The following is an 18,072-nucleotide window of genomic DNA, read 5'->3' on the forward strand; positions in this document are numbered from 1 at the left end:
CTCAGAAATGACTTAGATGGGCAAAGGCGGAGCACTCAGCCCAGTTGTCCTGGCAGTTAGGAACAGATTAGGGACACTTGGGAGAAGATTCTCAGGCTTCTGAAACTAAAGTCTTTGGCTCTATTTTATCATGTTCTTTCCCCTTAAAGTCCTTTCAGAAAATTGTTGGGAACTAAGGGAAAAGGAAAGAAACTCAAGTTAAGAAATTTGGGGGCCTTGAAGAGTCTAGGGACCATTCTACAGAGGAGGAAACTAAGGCTCAAGTCACATAGCTCACATGTAGCAGAATTGGGACTCAAAGGCAACTCTCAATTCCCAGTTCTGGGCTTTTTACACTATAAAGTAATATTTGGGATTAAGTGTGAGTCCTGTCCCGCTTCCTATAACTTGGATGGTGTCTAATGACCACTGTACAAGGCACTCTTCTCCCTCAAAGAGGTCAGACCGGCCTGAATCAGCCCCTGCGAAGGCATGGCAGCTATTGCCCCCTGGAGAGAAGACATCCAGTCACTAGTCTTTCAGTCAGAAGGACTTGCTTGGCCCTGGCAGCTGTCCCTGCCTCCACCTCCTGCTGCCTTCCAAGGGCATCTCTATCTACACTTTGTGTTTGTCAGTGCTTCTGCCATGAAGCCTCCCCTCTCCCCTGACCCTCTTCGATGGGAGTCACTAACACCTCTGCATTCAGATCCACTGAAGGTCACACATCCCCTCAAAATGTCGTGGCCTGAGGTCTAGATATCTGTTTGTAAGGACCTGATCACTGGCCCTAGAATAAAACAGGCATCCACAAACGTTTGTTGAGTGAATGAGTGAAAGAATACACAAACACATGAATGCCCCCTCTACAACAAAACCACAGTCTGGGAAGCCATCCAGGCTCTCTCAGAAGAAAGGGAAAGCACACCTATGCCACTGAGATATGGGACCATGGGAATATTTCTTACTTAGCCTTAATCACTGAATGGGCATTACCTCCATCCAACTAAGACCTGGTAAAGACCATAGCTTAAAAAGGTACTGCATCCAGGCCATCTCCAGTCATCCAGATCTAGGTCTTGCCACTGGACCCAGATGGTTCTGGAGAGGAAAGTGAGGCTGGTAACCTTGCACAGCCCTCCCTCACTTAAAGCCAATTCATTTGTGTGGTATGGCATCACCTCCCTGATGTCATGGTCCTTTTCAAGAACAAAGGACAAATAACAACAATGGTACCATGGGAAGGAGAGCCAGGAAGGACCTTCGGGATAACCTAATCTGCCCCTCTCAAGTTACAGATGAGAAAACAGGCCCACGGCCTCGCCCAAGGTCACAGAGCAAGCCTGTGCCAGTGTTCGGACTCCAAATCCAATGCCCTGAGCAGATGAAAAACACTCTGACACCTCCCCGCCACGGGTGTGCACATATGCACACACATGCACATGTACATGGGCGCGCAGCCTCCTCCGCAGCTTGGGGAGTCCCTGGATTGTCAGCAACACAGAATAAAGGCACAGCTGGAACAACAAGTAAGCCAGAAGCCCGAGGCCCACCCAGGAGGCCGACCTGCTCATCTCTGGACTGACGCTGGCGAATGCCAGCTGTGACCCTGGGACAGCAACTCAAGTGGCACTTGTCTTGTGAAGGGAGAGGATGCCAAGGCTGTGGCAGTCACAGGAATCTCAGAATTCAGGGCTGGGATGAGTCTTAGGCACCATCTACTCCAACCCCTTCATCTTACACATGGGAAAAGCGAGTCCCAAAAGGTGGAAATGTCCTAATGGCCAATGGCACACAGTTAGCTACATGAAAGAGTTAGAAGTCTTTTGACTCCAAAATGAGGGCTCCTGCCTAATAATTAATCAACAAACAAATAAATAAATAACAGCTAAGATTTACATAGCACTTCAAGGTTTGCAAAGCCATTCCCATATGTGATCTCATTTAATCCTCACAAAAGCTTTATGAAGTGGGTGTTATCCTCATGTTACAAATGAGAAGACTAAGGCTAAAGACTGATTAAGTGACTTTCCCAGGGTCAAAAAGCTAGAAAATGTGTGAAGCAGGGTGTGAAACTCTAGTGTTCTGGATCCTCACGTCTAGGCCCGGCTAGGTCTCCGTGCTGTTTGGCCCAGCATCCGCTGTTCACCATGGGTCATTAGTGGGCCAGAGATGGGCTGGTTTGGGGCAGGGAGGCATGAGTCCCTGCACACTGGCTGGTTTCTTTGTATCCAACAACATCCCATGTACTACATGCAAACGAGGGGCCACTCTGGTTCACAGAGCCCAATCCAGGCCAAAACCAGAACTGCCCAACAAGTGCCCGTGGTCACTCAGTGTTGCCCACGGAGAGTTGCAAACAAACACTGGGAAAGCTTCCCAAGAATGGGAGGTGAACTGTGGGTCTGTTCTGAGCAGACAGAGAGAAAGGCTCTGGGACAGAAGGAAAAACTCCAGGATTTTGGTGAGGAGGGGGATGGATGGAAGGACAGCCACATAGACAGTAATAATGGCTCCCATTTCTATGGCACATTAAGATTTACAAAGCACTCCATTTGTCTACACTAGAAAATATGGCCCCAGTAGCCCATCCAGGTGAAACGAACCTCTGAGGTCTTTTTAATCCAACCTGCTCATTTTATAGAAGAGGAAAGTGAGGCCCACCGAGGAAAAACGAATTCCTCAAGGCCATAAAACTGATAGGCGACAAAGCGAAGACTCAAATTCAGAGCTCTTTCCATATACAACATGGCTAAAGCATCCTCTTCTGACCTTTCAGTAGCTACCACTCAGGTCCCCTTCCTTCTCCTCCTACCCCTGATCCCCCCAACTTTATCCTGGCCAAAGCCTTGATAAAGGGGCTTCAGACACCAAAACAAGACCAGAGGTAGGGAAATAACCACCCAAGGCCCATAACTCCATAGCCTAGGCAGCCCTTTAGCCAGAAGCCTTGTAGATCAGGCTTCTGGAAGGACCCTTCCCAGAAAATTACCAGTATTAACTCCCATTTCTATAGTGTTTTAAGGTTTACAAACTGCTTTCCTCACATCTCCATGAAGTACACTATTATTGTCCCCATTTTACAAATAGGAAACTGAGGCTAAGGAATGAAATGACAGCCCAAGGTATTTCAATTGGAGTTGGAACTCAAACTGAGATCCATTGGCCACCATATCCCAAGGTCAGTCTTCTTTCTATGATATCATAAGCTGCACATGTCAGAGCCCTGGACAGAGCTGCAAAAAAGGACCCTTTCTAAGTCCCCAGGTCTTGTGTACAGATCCTGGTCAGGAGAGGAATGCCCATGTCACCCCAGCTCCAACAACTTGGCATTCTCTTCTTCAGGCTCATAGTGAATGATGCCACCAAATGATGCCCAAGGGGAAAAAACTTCCTAGCAACTGATTCTGGGTCCTAATCAACACTACATGGCCTGGGCAAGTCCTTGAGCCTTTCTGAGCCTATATAAGAGGGAAAGGAATAAGCATTTACATAGCACCTACTACATGCCGGAGACTATGCCAAATACCTTACAAATATTATCTCATCTGGTCCTCATAACAACCCTGAAAGGTAGGTGCTGTTATTATCTCCATTCTACAGTTGAAGAAACTGAAGTAACAGAGGTTAAGAGACTTGCCCAGGGTCATAAAGTTAGTGTCTGAGTTTGAACTCAGGTCCTCCTGTCTCCAAGCCCACAGCCTATCCACTGTACCATCATGGCTGCCTCTCTAAAAGCCAAGAGCACAGTCATGCTAGACTGGAGCCTTGTGGGAAACCTGGCTCTAGAGTACTAGGGGGAAATCAAACAGCTGCTTAATGAGGCCACTGATGATAAGCCAACTTGGAGGCTGATGTCGATCTGATCTGTGAGTGGGAGGCACTGGCGTGCAGGGGCCATTCTAGGGGAGGCTGCCTTCCTTCTTTTGATGTCTTGTTGCCCAGAAAGGAGTTGGGGGTGACACTCAGGGTGGATGGGGTGGGGAGGCAACCAAGACATGACTCAGGTCCCCTACCACAGTTAGTCCCAGTCCCAGAAGGACAGACACTAGCCCCAACCACCCCCTTGATGCTAAAAACTATTCCTTCAACTCCTCCCTTCCATTTGGAGTCCCCAGATTTCCACAGGTTCAAGGAGAAGAATTATGTGCTTCTGCTTGCCTCAAGGGGCAAATACAAAGGAAAGAGAGCACTTAGTATTCTGCAGCCAGACTGTCTGGAGTATTGCTCCTTTGAAACAGGAACACAGGAGCTCTGGGTAGGGCTGCCTGGGGGCTGGAGGAATCCCTATGGGTCAGTACATTCCTCTGGCCCCAGTGGCTAAATCAAGACACCACAGATGGCATATCTCATTCACTGGGTCCAGTGAATTCAGCCAAAGGGCTGGAATGAAAGGGAGACCCAATTTCCTGTAGTCACAGACCAAGACTTTAAGCATGTCCCATTGAGGATGCCCATCAATTGGGGAATGGCTGAAAAAAACTGTGGTATGTGATTAAGATGGGATACTATTGTGCTATAAGAAATAATGGGCAGGATGCTCTCAGAAAAACCTGGAAAGACTTATATGAGCTGATGCAAAGTAAAATGTACTGTGTAAAAAGTAATGGCAACACTGTAAGATGATCAGCTGTGAATGACTTAGCTATTCTCAGCAAAACAATGATCCAAGACAACTCTGAAGGATTCATGATGAAAAATGCTATCTATCCCAGAGGAAGAGCTGAAGATGTCTGAATACAGATTGAAGCATGCTTTTTTGACTTTATTTTTCTTGAGATTTTTTTTTCTGGTCTATTTTCTTTCACAACACAATTAATATGGAAATATGTTTTGCCTGACTATACATATATAACCTATACTGAATTACTTGCCTTCTCAATGTGGGGGAGGGAAGGGAGGAAGTGAGAGAATTTGGAACTCAAAGTTTTTAAAATGAATGTTAAAAATTGTTCTTATATGTAATTGGGGAAAAATAAAATACTAATATAAATTTTTTTTTTAAAAAAGGATGTCCCATTGCCCTAATCACTACTTTCATATGAATCACAGAATAATAGCATTGGAAGGGAACTCTGTAGCCATCTTGTCCAACCCATGTTGGAAAAGAATTCCTGACATGCCCAAATGGTCATCTAGCCTCCACTAAATTCTTCCAAGAAGAGGGAGAGCCTCATTTACTGATTCCACTTTTGGACAGCTCTAATGTTGGAGCCATGGCACCCAGAACCGAACAGAAGACTCCATATGAGGTCTGAGCAGGGCAGAGTAGACATGGACGACCACCTCCTTCACCTGCTTCCCTTAATGAAGCCCAAGATGGCACCAGGCTTTCTAGCTATTCCATCATAGTGCTGACCTAACTGGGAGGTCACTGGATTTGGAGCTGCCTGGGCTTGGAGTCAAGAATACCTGACTTCAAATCCAGTCTCAGATACTTACTTGGCAGTGTGACCCTGGGCAAGGTAACTTCCCTTCTATCTGCCTCAGTTTCCTCATCTGTAAAATGGGGATCATAATAGCACCTATCTCCTGGGCTGCTGTGAGGATCAAATGAGATAATATTTGCAAAGCACTTGGCACACTGCCTGGCACGTAGGAGGCATTTCACAAATGCCTGCTTCCCTCTTTCTTTCCTAAACCCATGTTGTTGTTGTTTTTGTCGGGTTTTTTTCCCAGAAAACTAACCATACTTCCCCCAACTCTCTGTATTTTTGAAGATGATTTTTTTTAACCTAAACATAAGACTTTACATTTATCCCTGCTGAATTTTATCAGATTTAGTCCAAGGCTCTAGCCCGTTAACATCTTTTTGGATTGTGACTCTGTCATCCAGTATGTTAGGCTCTCTCTCTCTCTCTCTCTCTCTCTCTCTCTCTCTCTCTCTCTCTCTCATCTTTGTATTATCTTGCAAATCTGAAAAGTATGTCATTTAAGCCTTTATCCAAGCCACTAATAAAAATGTTTACAGCTGAAGGTCTAGCACAAATCCCTGTGACTGTGGTCCTCACTGGAGTATTCCTGCTAAGTTGACAGTAAGTCTTAGTTATTCAAACAGTTCTACATGTATTTAATTGTATTGCTTTCTAGTCCACATAGTTCCATATTTTCCACAAAAATACTGGGAGATACATGACCAAGTCCTTTGTTAAAAGAGAGGTAAACTCTACTGACGGCATTCCCCTGATTTACCAATTGAATAGCCCAGCCATAAAAGGAAATAAGGTTAATCTGGCATGATAAATGCTTCCTGATGCCATGCTAACTCTGTAAGCCCTGCTTCCTTTGCTACAGTTTTATTAACTCCATCATCTCTATCATCATCATTATCACATTTATATAGCATTTGTTATGTGCTATTATTGAACCATTCTTGAAGTTTCCCAGGAATAAAAGTTCACTGGCCTATATATTTTTCAGATCCTATTCTCATCCCTTCTTTGAAAATTGAGACATTTGTTCTTCAGTCCTGCCGAACTCTTGTGTTTTCTTTCACAGATCAATGACAACAGCTTGGAAGCCACATCTGTTACTTCTTTGTGTACCTGAGGATACTGTCCATCTGGGCCAGGTGACTTGAATTTCATTAAGGGCAGCCAGGTGGTCTTTTAATATCTTCTTACCTATCTGAGGTATTTTGTCATTTCCAATACAAAGAATAATTCTCCTTGGCAGGAAAGACAGCAGTGTGATAAGAAGTGAGCAGCACTGAATTCTCTGGGCCTTTGGCTGTCACCATCCCATCTACCCTGAGCAGGGATCCTAGGCCATCTCTTCTGCCGTCCTTTTCATTACCCCTCAAAAGCTAAAAGGCAGAGTTTTGCTGGGCCACGCTTCCCTCAGCAGCCTCAGAGCTGGCACTGGAGCCTGTTTCATAGGATTCTACAACACTGTCCCATTCATCTAGTTACCCGCTTTTGCTTCTATTTTCTGTACATGTCCTATTTGTTTCAGTTTGATTTTATATCTAAACAAGATAAATGAACTCTCTGTATATTTACATGGCTTTCCACAAACAACTCTCTCTTCAGGGACAATTTCCTTCTCAGAATTCCGAAGTTCCTTCCTGACAGTTTCCCATCTCTTCAGGCTTGACTTCCCCCATAGAATTTTTTAGTCTGAGATCCTACTGAGCCTTCTTATAAACCCTCTAAAATCCGCTTTCCCCAAATCCACAATTCATATCAGACCACGCCCAGCCTTCTTCTCCTTCACTACCGCAAACTCTAGGAAGGAGAGACTGCTCGCTCCACTTTCCCCCATAAAGCTCCCCATCATTTCCACCCCAGTTCCTGCCTGTTGTCAAGAAAGTGATAATCTGGTCCAGTACAGTTTCTACACATTTTGAAGGATAAAATTAATCATTAAGGAAAGTATCTGCTTTTGGCAGAGAAAAAGACCAAGAGATGTCTGGATAACTGAAGTCTCCTAAGGCTGCTTCTTTGCCAGGCTCATGATCTGTTTCTCAAACCCCTCATCTATTTCTTCTTTCTGTCCAAATGGTCTGGTACACTGAGGACAAAATTGCTTCACCCATCTTCCACTGCTCTTCTCCTAAATGCTCTCCACTATTCTTAACCTTCCCCCATACCCCTCATTCACATGGGTATATTTTCTTGATATACCTTCCCCCGTCCTGCTTCTTCTGACTAAAGTATACCCAGCCATCCTGAGCCCGTGCCAGTCCTAAGTTTCATTCCACCACATCTCAATGATCCATGGAAGGTCAAACTGCCTTCCTGCATTAGGAGCTCTAGTTCCTCCTGCCTACTGCCTATATTTTGGGCATTTGTGTACAGATATTTGAAGCTGTGGGTTTTGCTCCTGGCTACCTTCTTAAATGTTGTCCTGTGGGAAACTCTGGGTGCACTGACTGCTTTTCTTCTTCCTCACGGTAGCTGCTCACTCTGGGATCTAGCTAGGTGGATAGAGAGAGGCCACACTCTACTGCTACTGCCACCATCCTACTTCAAACCCTTATTGACTCATGATTTCTAGTTTAAAGCCCTTTTGATCAGATTTCCAAGACACCTGACAAACACATTCTTATCACTGTTAGGTACACTCCATCCCTGGTAAGGAGTCTGTCATCCCTATGTTTTAAACTGTGGTCCATCCAGAAGACCAAATCACATTATCAGATACCACCTTCTTGGCCAGCTATTCCCTGCCCAAACCAGTTTTTCTCTTTTATATTCCATGTCTTCCAAAGGCAACAGTGAAGAAAACACATGTGCCCCTGTGGTATTTAATTTCTTGCTCAAGAATTCAAAATCTTTGGCAATACTTTGTAGGTTCCTTCTGGCAGTATCATTTGTACCCACATGAATCACCAAAAATGGGCAGCAGTTATATGTTTTGATGAGACTTTAAGAGGTTCTGTTATGTTTTGGATACATGCCCCAGGAAGATGACAGACCTCTGATATTGTTTTTAGCAGGTAGACAAATAGCTGTCTCAGTCCCCTTGAGCAGCCAGACAAATTTCCACATGCTTTGTAAAGCCCAACTTCTCTATTTCTGGGTATGTTCCATCAATATCACTGTCATATCTTGCCAACTGTTCCTATCCCTCAGTAGCTCCCATATCTGCCCTGCTCCTTTCACTATTCTAGCTCACACTTATCACCTTTGCCTGAATTACTTCTAACTGCCACTCAATCTCTTCTTCAATCAATCCTTCACATGTTCCCTTAGTAAGCTTTTAAATGCACCACTCTGATCAGTTACTTTTCTAATTTAAAAAAGAAAACCTTCTCTAATGGCACCCCACTGCATATGGAATAGAGCATAACCTCCTGATCCTGGCATTCCAAGGTCTCCAAAATCTGACTCTATGCTACTTTCTCACCCTTGTCTTATATTGCCACATGTCACATACTCTACAGTCAGTTCAACAGTATTTGTTAAGCCCCTGCCGGAAGGCACTGTGATATGGTGGACAGAGCACTGGCTCTGTCGTAAGAAGCACTGCACTCAAATCTGGCCTCGAACCCTTAACATCCACATGAATTTGGGCAGGACACTCTCTAGGCCTCAGTTTCCTCAGCTAGCCTCTGAGGACTCCTTCAGCTTTACATTTAGATTTCTGATCTGTGATCTTGCTGCAGTACAGCACCAGTCCTTAGGGATACAAATCCAAAAACAAAACAACCCATGAAATCAAGAAACTTAAATTCTTTTATCAGAGGGATATAGCAAACACAAGCAAATAAATTCAAGGTACTTTGAGAAGGGAGAAAGCATTAACAATTGGGAGAGTCACGGAAGGTTTTGGGGAGCAGGCAATATCTGAACTAGGTCCTTGAAGACAAAGATTCTGAGAGGCAGAGAGGAAGAGCCCATTCTAGACACGGAGGAGAGCCTGTGCAGATACAAAGAGGCAGCAGACAGGAGGTTGAGTCTGAGGAATAACCAGTAACCTGGTTTGGCTAGAACAGAGTTTGGGAAGGAGAGGTATGTGAGATAAGACCAAAAGGTTGTTTGCAGCCAGACTGTAGAAGGCCATTTAAATAATGTCAGTCCAAGAATATACTGTGTTGTTTCCCAGAAGCAACAGGAAACCCCTGAAGGTTTTTGAGCAGGGGAGTGACATAATCAATCTTGTACCTTAGGAAGATTATTTTAGCAGCTGAGCAGAGGACTGACTGGAAAGAGGAGAAACTGGAAGTAGGAAGGCCAATTAGAATGTTGTCTCAATAGTCTTGGGGAAAGGTGATAGAGTGATGTCAGTGTGTACGGGGAGGAGACAGGCTATGGAGGCAAAAGCATGATTTGGGAACTGACTGAATGAAGGAGTTGAGGGAAAGGAAAGAGTCGAAAATGCTTCCATACCTGGGTCAGAGAGTCCTCAGATCAATGCTGTCAAATCCCTTGCTTCCCCATTCTACTGATGCTTAAAACCTTGTCTGGGTAACTCAACTCCCACCATCTGTAAAGCCTCCAAAAAGAGTTCAGCTTAATTCTTCACACAAGAAAAACCAAGTGGATGAAGAATATCTATTGTCCAGTCTATGACATGCAGTTCAAAGGATTATAAATTTAGATCTGGAAGGGAGTCCAGGTACAGAGACAGCTCATAGAACTAATCCATAAGTGCACATATTTTGAACAGATATAGCAAACAGACAATAAAATAGGTCCAGAATTGAACAAGAAAAGAAGAGTGGGTAGGATTGCCTTTGGCAAACTGTGTAATGCTTTTAAGGATCCACAGCTTCTCCCTGAAATAAAGGCCAATTTTTCAAACATCAATATGATTCTGGGGATGCTGACTGGTTGCAAGTCACGGAACACCAGTCTCCAAAGAATTTAAACCACAGGTCACACAAAAGACAAAGGAGAAGCACATCATGGATGTAAGCATGCTGCAAAATACTACCAATTAAGAATTGTGCTAAATGTTATGAAAGAAATGTCTGACTGGAATAGCCTCTGGGCTTCACAGGTGTCTATCCAATACCAGAAGATCTTTGCCCCATAGGGCAAAATCAGAGCTAAATGGTGGAAGTCATTAAGATGTGAATTTAGCCTTAATGTCAGGAAAAACCTTCTAACAGCAAGAGCTGTACAAAAGGGGAAAAGGTCTACTCAAGAGCTGGTGAGTTCCCTCTCCATGGAGGTCTTCGAGCAGAGGCTGGATAACCATTTGTCAGCTACATTATATTAGAGAAGCCTTTCGTGCATGGGCTGGACTACATGGCTGCCAAGGCTCCTTCCAGCTTTCCAATTCTGTGGTTTTGTGATTGACAGGAAAGTCCTCCGCATGTAGAGGATTTACAGGAGGACACAGAGAAGCTTCATATAGGGGGCAAAGGTATGGAAGAGAAAGTATTTCCCCCATCAGAATGTAAAGATCTTGACAGCCCCGCCTTTCTTGTATCCCCCAGTGTTTGGCTCAGGGCATCATACAAAGTAGGTCCTTAATTAATGTTTGTTGAAGCCTTAGGTTATTTCTCTGGATATCTAGCCTAATCTCGCTCTCTTATATGAAGGCCCTCGTATCCGCCCTTGTCATGAGCAACTCTCAACCCATGGGCTTCCAAACAGCCTCACTTGACACACAATAGTTGCTACCTATTCCGTCCCCAGTCCCAGCCAGAAATACCATCTTCTCTGGTGATCTGAAGTCATCCAAACAAACAAACTACTGGACCCAAAATACTAAAGAGACTTAAGCAGCCAGAGAGCCAGGAGACAGGCATGCAAACACAGGTTCAAAGCTCATCTTGGAAGGTAAGTGGCCACAAAGGCTGCCGCTCAATAGGATAAGAAGCAAATCACACAATATATACTCACCCCTCCACATCACTGTCCACTAGGAGACGGACTAGAATGCCAGTCACAGCCACAAGAATTGGGTAGTGGTCCACACTCTCCAAGCCTGGGGAGGATATCCCAGTTAGTCTTCATCCCAACTCTCCCTCCTTGCCTTTCTGCTTCAAGAAAAAGCCCCAGTCAGCCCAAATGTCAGGGTGCAATTTTGGTGGCCTCAGGAGTATTCCTGAATTCTGGGAAGGAATCCCTTTTTCTAAATAGCAAACACTTGAATCCCTAATTCCCCACGTATCTCCTCAGTAATCCCCTGAGGGGGATTCCACATAGGGAAGACAGACATATGTGGAGTAAAATGGATAGCACCAAACTTTCTCCGCCACTTCAACTCCAGGTGCTTGGGATAGAGTGAAGGATGTGGAAGAACTTGAGTTCTACTAACCCCCTGCAATGTGGGGGAGCTAGAAACTGGAGTTCTGAACGGGAGCTGGGCCGAGATGAGCTGTCTAAGTAAACATCTCCGAGATGGGATTTGAGGCTTTATTTCAGATTGAACAGACTAGAGGGATACTTACCCGGCAGCCGGAGATTAACCACGCGGTCAAACAAGTTTCTCTCTGCTGTCACACGGTTCAGGACCTGGTTTAGTAGCTGATGGGGAGAGAGGAGGTGGGATTTGAGGGGAAGCTCTTAACAAGCCCCTAAGGTAAGCAGTGCTAGTACTGTTACCTCTATTTTACAGGTGAGGAAGCTGAGGCTGGATAGACTTGAGGACTTGCCTATGATCACATAGCTAGTAAATGCTGAACAGGATTCAAACCCAGATCTTCTGGCTCCAAGGCTAGGGCCCTTTCCACTATAAGACCCTGCCTTGACATAGTAAATAAGTAGGAACATATGAGTAGAAAATCAAAAGTCTACCAACAATCAGGAAGCTTCCTATTTCCCTGAAAGCAAGCCTGAATGAACTCAGTTCAGAATGCCCAAGTGGGCCAATCCCAAAAACGCACTAGGGAAAGAAGGTGGCAATATATAGGTGAGAGCCACCATTCTCTTATTAGGTCAGGGCAGAAGCAGCATACAAGAAGGCAAAAGCTGTCAGCCTAAGGAATCACAGGGACAAGTCAGACTTAGGTTCTTTAGCTAGAATTGCTTAGCAGCTCTGGGCACCATCCTGCCTGGGCTGAGTCATACTTTTGGATTACCAGCCACCGTCATGTATCTCTGTACACTGTTGTAGGTGCTAAAGGATGGACAGAGAATTTGTGATAGAAGTGTCTTAACCTATCGAATGATGTGGCTAGTCTTGGGTTGTCCTGTACTATGATGGACAAGGCTGATGGTGCAGGAGGTCTTCTCCATAGAGAAACTGGGACAGCCTGACATCTGAATTACGAAGGAACCCAAGAAGAAGAAATGGCTATTCAAGAGACTGAAAGCACAAAGAACAGAGATCCCAGAGAGAGGAAGCAAGACCCAAAGTGACTACTAAGGGGCCAAGTCAGCAACGAGAAACCAATCAATCAACCAAGAGTATTAATTGAGCACCTGTTGCTAAGCACCGAGCTAGGTGCTGAGGATACAAAAGCAAAAATTCTAAGTCGCTGATCTCAAGAAGTTTACATTCTACTAAAGAGTCAACATGCATAGATGTGGTTTGTTGTATTTTTTTGTTTTGTTTTGGTTTGGTTTTTTTTGGGGGGGAGTTTGGAGACAATCGAAGTTGAGTGACTTGCCCAGGGTTAGTAAGTTTCTGAGGCTGGATTTGAACCCAGGTCCTCCTGACTCCAAGGCCAGTGCTCTATCCACTGGACCACCTGGCTGCTCCTACACATGTGTTGATTATGCTAAAAGCATAGAAGGTGATGGGGGTAGGGCACTAACAGCTGCGGGGATCAGCAAAGACTCTGGGTACAAAGTGATACTTGACCTGTATTAAAGGAAATGAGAGATTCTAAGAAATGGAAATGAGAAGGCAGTGCATTCTAGAAATGGGGAGGGAGGAAGCTAATGCAAAAGCATGGAGATGGGACACAATGTGCTGTATACAAGCAACAGAAAGATCAGCTGAACTGGACCACAGAATGCATGAAGAGGAGGAATGGGACAAACCTGGGAAGGCTGACTGTGAAGGGCCTCAAGTGCCAAAAAGAGGAGTTTGTATTTACTCGTAGAAGTCATAAAGAACCACTGGGATTTATTAAGCAGGGAAGCCATGTGGTCAGATCTGTGGTTTGGGAAGCAGCTGACCCCTGTGCAGAGGATGGCTGGCAGCGGGGAGAGACTTGAGGTGGGAAGACCAAGGAGCAGTGATAAGGGCTTCAAGTAATGTGGTGACTATGAGGATGAAGAGAACAGATATGGAAGCTGCAGAGGTAGAAATGACAAGATATAGCTACTGACTGGACATGTGGAGTGAGAGTGAGGAGATGAAGATGACCCCAAGGCTGTGAAACTGGGTGCCTGGAAAGATGGGGGTACCTGAGTAGAAACAGGGAAGAGGAGTAAGTCTCGAGGGAAAGACAATGAGCTTGAGATTGCTACCGGATGGCCAGTTTAAAAAAATCTACTAGACTGGAACTCAGGAGAGACTCTAGAGCTGGGCATACAGCTAGTCAGCCAATAAGCCTTTATGAAATGCCAAGTCTGTGCCAGATGCTGTGCTAAGCGCAGAGATGATAACTGAGTCCATGGAAGCAGATGAATTCACCAGAGGAGACGGTATAGAGCAAAAAAGGGCAGAAGGCCTAGGGTAGAGCCTAAGGGACCCCCCCCTCCGCCCTGCAAAGTCAGGAAGTATGTGGTGCACTTAGAAGGAGTTGTCAGGCAAATAGGAGGAAAACCAGGAAAGAGCAGTGTCAGAGGATCTAGTAGAAGACGATGCTCCAGATAAGCAACAGTTGCAGAAATGGCAAGGAGGTGAGAAAAGGCCATCAGTTCTGACCACTAAAAGATCACTGATAACTCTGGAGAGGGCAGTTTCAGTTGAGGTTGGAAGTCAGATTCCGGCTGAAAAGTGAATGAAAGAAAAAGTGAAAGCAATGAGCACAGACAGCTTTTTCTAGAAGTCTGGCTATGAAAGAAAGAAGAGACTCAGGACAAAAGCTAGGGGGGGATGGCAGGTTCTAGAGAAAGTCTTTAACGGACAAGAGAGACAAGCATGTTTGTGGGCAGCAGGTAAGGAACCACTGGAGAGGGAGAGATCAAAGCTAGGGGTGGGCAGGGTGGGGAGATGAGGAGAGACAATGACTGTGGGAAAAAAACCACACATACTGCAGCTAAACTAATAATGAACTCGGGCAACAACATTCACACTCATTTGAGCCATCATCCTGACAATGGAGCCTCACCACAGGGAAGGCATATGTAAGAGCACGCAAATCAAAATAAACATTCTTGTGGCACATCCTGGAGAAATGTTTGAGTGAAATCTGGGAAGGACAGGCTTCGGGCAGGCTTTGTACATAGAGGAAGCCCAACCCCTTACACCTTTTAGCTAGCACTAGAGAGGCTCTTGAACACATACTTCGATAAATCCATGTTGCTCTATACTACTTCACCACCTCCAAAAGCCATACTAGGGGGTAGACTCAGAAGCTAAAACACACAGCCCACCAAGGAGGCATGCACAGGAGTGAAAGCACTGGCTCTGGAGTCAGAGAATCCTGGTTCAAATCCTGCCTCTAACACTTATCACCTCTAGGATTTTGGGAAAGTCATCCAACATTCTCTTGGTCCAGGCTTCCTCACTTATAAAATGAGTGGGCTAGATCAGATGGCCTTTGAGGTCTCTTCCCCCTCGGAACCTGTGATCCTTTTCCCTCAGAACAAAAACACCTACAAACCTACTTTCAATCTGAAGTAGATGTGGTGGTAGTGGGTAACAGAAAGAGCCCTGAGTTTAGAGGCAAGGGGCCTAGCTCGGGGCCCTGCCTCTGCTGCTTACTAGATATGGGGCCTCCCTTTCTAAGCCTCAGGATCCCTATCTGTGAAATGAGGTGACTGGATTAGACAGCTCTAATGACCTTGTAATTAACTCCTGGGTATTTGTGTGTATTTATTCCCTTTATAGTTACTCTGTGTGTATGTGTGCATGTCTCTCTATCTACAGCTATCTACATATGTCCACACATACACACAGATACCATTCTCCTCTGTTAGAATGAAGCTTTTCATGAGTAGGGGTCATTTCATTCATTGCATTAGTACCTCGAGTGCCGAGAACAGTTCCTGGCATACAGTGGGTACTTAATAAATACTTGTTGACTGATTGATTTCTAAGGTCTTTGGTCATTTCCAGTTGAATACTGAGTAATCTTATGTGGGTGGGTGCTAAAACCGGGGGATGCAGGGACTGTGGCAGCAGCCGTGGAAGAAGAGGGAATTAAGGAATGAGGTGACAGATCTCTGAGCCAAGGGAGGGAAGAAGGCTCAGAGACCAAGAAAGCTAGAGAACGTACAGCCTTGGCCCAGGGCTCAGAAACGAGCAAGGTTCCCAGGACTGAAGGACAAAATTCCTCCAGACTCGCTCCAAGGAGCACCATCCCAGGAAGCTGCTTTGGCAAACAGCCCAGGCTAGATCTAATAATATACTGCGCCCCAGCTAAGCTATTCCCTGGGCCTGACCCGGAGAGGCCAGCGAGCTGCTGGACGCCATGTCTGTATTGGGTATCCTCTACAGGCTTGGAGACATCCGGGTCCACCAAGAGGAGGGATGGCAGTGGGCGGCAGTGGAAAGACACTTGGATTTGGAGTATAAAGAACTGGGTTTGAGTGAAGACTGTTACTGACGGACTAGCCTTGGGACTGTCACTTAATCTCTGGAAGCCCCAGTGCTTGCACTACCTACCTCACAGAGTCATTGTAAGGAAAATGCTTTGTAAACCTTGTTTAGAAATGTGATCTCGTGTTGTTATTACACTCAGTTCCCTTTGCACTGCCCCCAAGCACAGAGCCAAGAGCTGCTATAGCCTCAACCAGGCTTTGGTGAAAAGAAATGGGAGTTCCCAATAGTCTGTGCCAGCCCTCGCTAGGCTGTTGTCCTGGGGGTCCCAAGGAGACAGACAGACAAGCTGAGAGCAGAAGCCTCAAGGTTCTGAGTGAGAATGCCCAGGGCATACCCTGTCCCAACAAGAACAGAGACAACTGGCCCCCCCACCCCTCCCTACCTGTGCCAGCCGCCGGAGCAGCAGCTCAGAGGAGGGCCGATTCCAGTCCAGGAAGATCTCAGGGGCCAGGGTGACAGTCATCTCCAGCACCCGCAGCAGGCTCACTGACAGGTCAAAGCAGGTGGCGCACACCTTCAGCTGACGACTGTCCACAAAGTTCCTTTCCAGGCGCTCGGCTGCTTGCTGAATCTGAATTCCCCCACCCCACCCCCACCACGGGCAGGATCAGCAGTGCCAGCTCCCCTGGCTCAGGGGCATTTAGACGTCCCTCAAATCTAAGTCCTCTTTTTGTCTTCTTCCCCTTCCCCAAAAACATTCCCAAGGACTCCATTGGAGTCCTTTTCAGCATGGTCCTGCAGCTGGCCTGCCTCCCCCAGGTTGTGGGATTAGCTTTAGTTAGGGGTGGGGATTTTAACAGGATCCCAGGACCTAAAGCTAGTAAGACTTTAAATGCCTAATCCAACCTCCTCATTTTATGATCTGGAGAAACTGAGACCCAGGGAAGGTGGAAGTGCTTTGTCCAAGGTCACACAGCATATGGACAGCCAGCACTCGAACTCAGGCCCTCTGACCCCGAGTCCCATGCTCTTGCCGCTCCTGTTTCTACATTAGCTCACCTCCTGGATCATGCCAATGAACTCAGAGAAGGCCCAGTTGAGCTGGTTAAGGACACTGTTGAGGAAGCTAGGGGCCATGTCACGGTCACTCCGTAGCAGGTCAGCCATGTGGCCCTGCAGTAAGGTAGAGGGGCAGGGCTCTGCAAGCAGAAAGAAGCATGTGGATCAGAGGGGGCGCAGAGAAATCCTTTCCCACACCCCAGGCACACACCCAATCCTTCCAAAAAGAGGCTTTGGTGACAGTGCCATTAGCCCAACACAATCATTTGGCCTCCAAAGAGAAGCCAGGGGCCGCCTTGCCCCACTTCCAGCATTTGGGACACTTCTCTGCAAGGCCAGCTCCCAGCAGACTGGATACAAGTGGTCTGCATTTCTTAATTTATGCCAAAGTTCAGGCCTGAGGTTTGGCCCTAATCCGGCTCTTTTCATTTTTTTTCCCTGTCTGTCTCTTCCACTACCATATCTGGCCAACTAAACTGGACAGCACTGGATTATAGATTTAGCACTACAAGAGGTCACAGCATCCAGAAGAGGGTAGCCAACAGCATCAAATGAGGTCATAGATTGAGAACCAGAAAGGACCTCAGTGATCACTGAGTCCAATCCTCTCATTCTACAGATGAGGAAAATGAGGCCCAGAGGTTAAGTAACTTGCCCAGGGTCACACAGTCAGTGAGTGTCTGGGGCAAGATCTGAACCCAGATCTTCCTAACTCCAAGTCTAGCACACTGCCCACTACACTGTGATGCCCCTGGAGCCAAGGCAAGACCTGATTCTGCCCATTCACTCGAAGTACTTGCTAGTCCTGACACAGCAGGGCAGGAGCCCATCAGGGCCAGCCCCCAGGCTGAGCATCAAGCAAAGGCATGGCTCCTTTTCTCCTGGGTGTTTATGGTTCCTTCTCCTGGCTCTGGGGGAACAGTTTTACCACCGAAGGCCAATGGTTCCCGGGCTGGGCAGAGAGCCTTCTTTAGCCACTCTTCTCCGGGGGTTGCCACCAGTTCTTCTGCTTCTCTCTGATCCCCTCCCCCCATCCTT

General features: G+C 46.2%; 1 protein-coding gene across 4 annotated transcripts in view; it reads right to left on the bottom strand.

The window, feature by feature from the left end:
• RNF123 (ring finger protein 123) overlaps positions 1-18,072 on the bottom strand; it is a 139,694-nt gene that overhangs the window by 14,983 nt on the left and 106,639 nt on the right. For all 4 annotated transcript variants that reach the window (XR_013485868.1, XR_013485867.1, XR_013485869.1 and 1 more), the window contains exons 32-35: positions 17,035-17,174; positions 16,418-16,606; positions 11,825-11,900; positions 11,274-11,358 (exon numbers count right to left, since the gene is read on the bottom strand). Coding sequence is in view for 1 of the 4 variants with exons in the window: in XM_078152375.1 (XP_078008501.1) it covers positions 11,274-11,358; positions 11,825-11,900; positions 16,418-16,606; positions 17,035-17,174 (490 nt within the window). In the remaining 3 variants the exon portion in view is untranslated. The remainder of the gene's footprint in view (positions 1-11,273; positions 11,359-11,824; positions 11,901-16,417; positions 16,607-17,034; positions 17,175-18,072) is intronic.

The sequence above is a fragment of the Phascolarctos cinereus genome, unplaced genomic scaffold, assembly GCF_003287225.1.
Source record: "Phascolarctos cinereus isolate Bilbo 61053 unplaced genomic scaffold, phaCin_HiC Scaffold_4;HRSCAF=312, whole genome shotgun sequence".
NCBI classification, from domain to species: Eukaryota; Metazoa; Chordata; class Mammalia; order Diprotodontia; family Phascolarctidae; genus Phascolarctos; species Phascolarctos cinereus.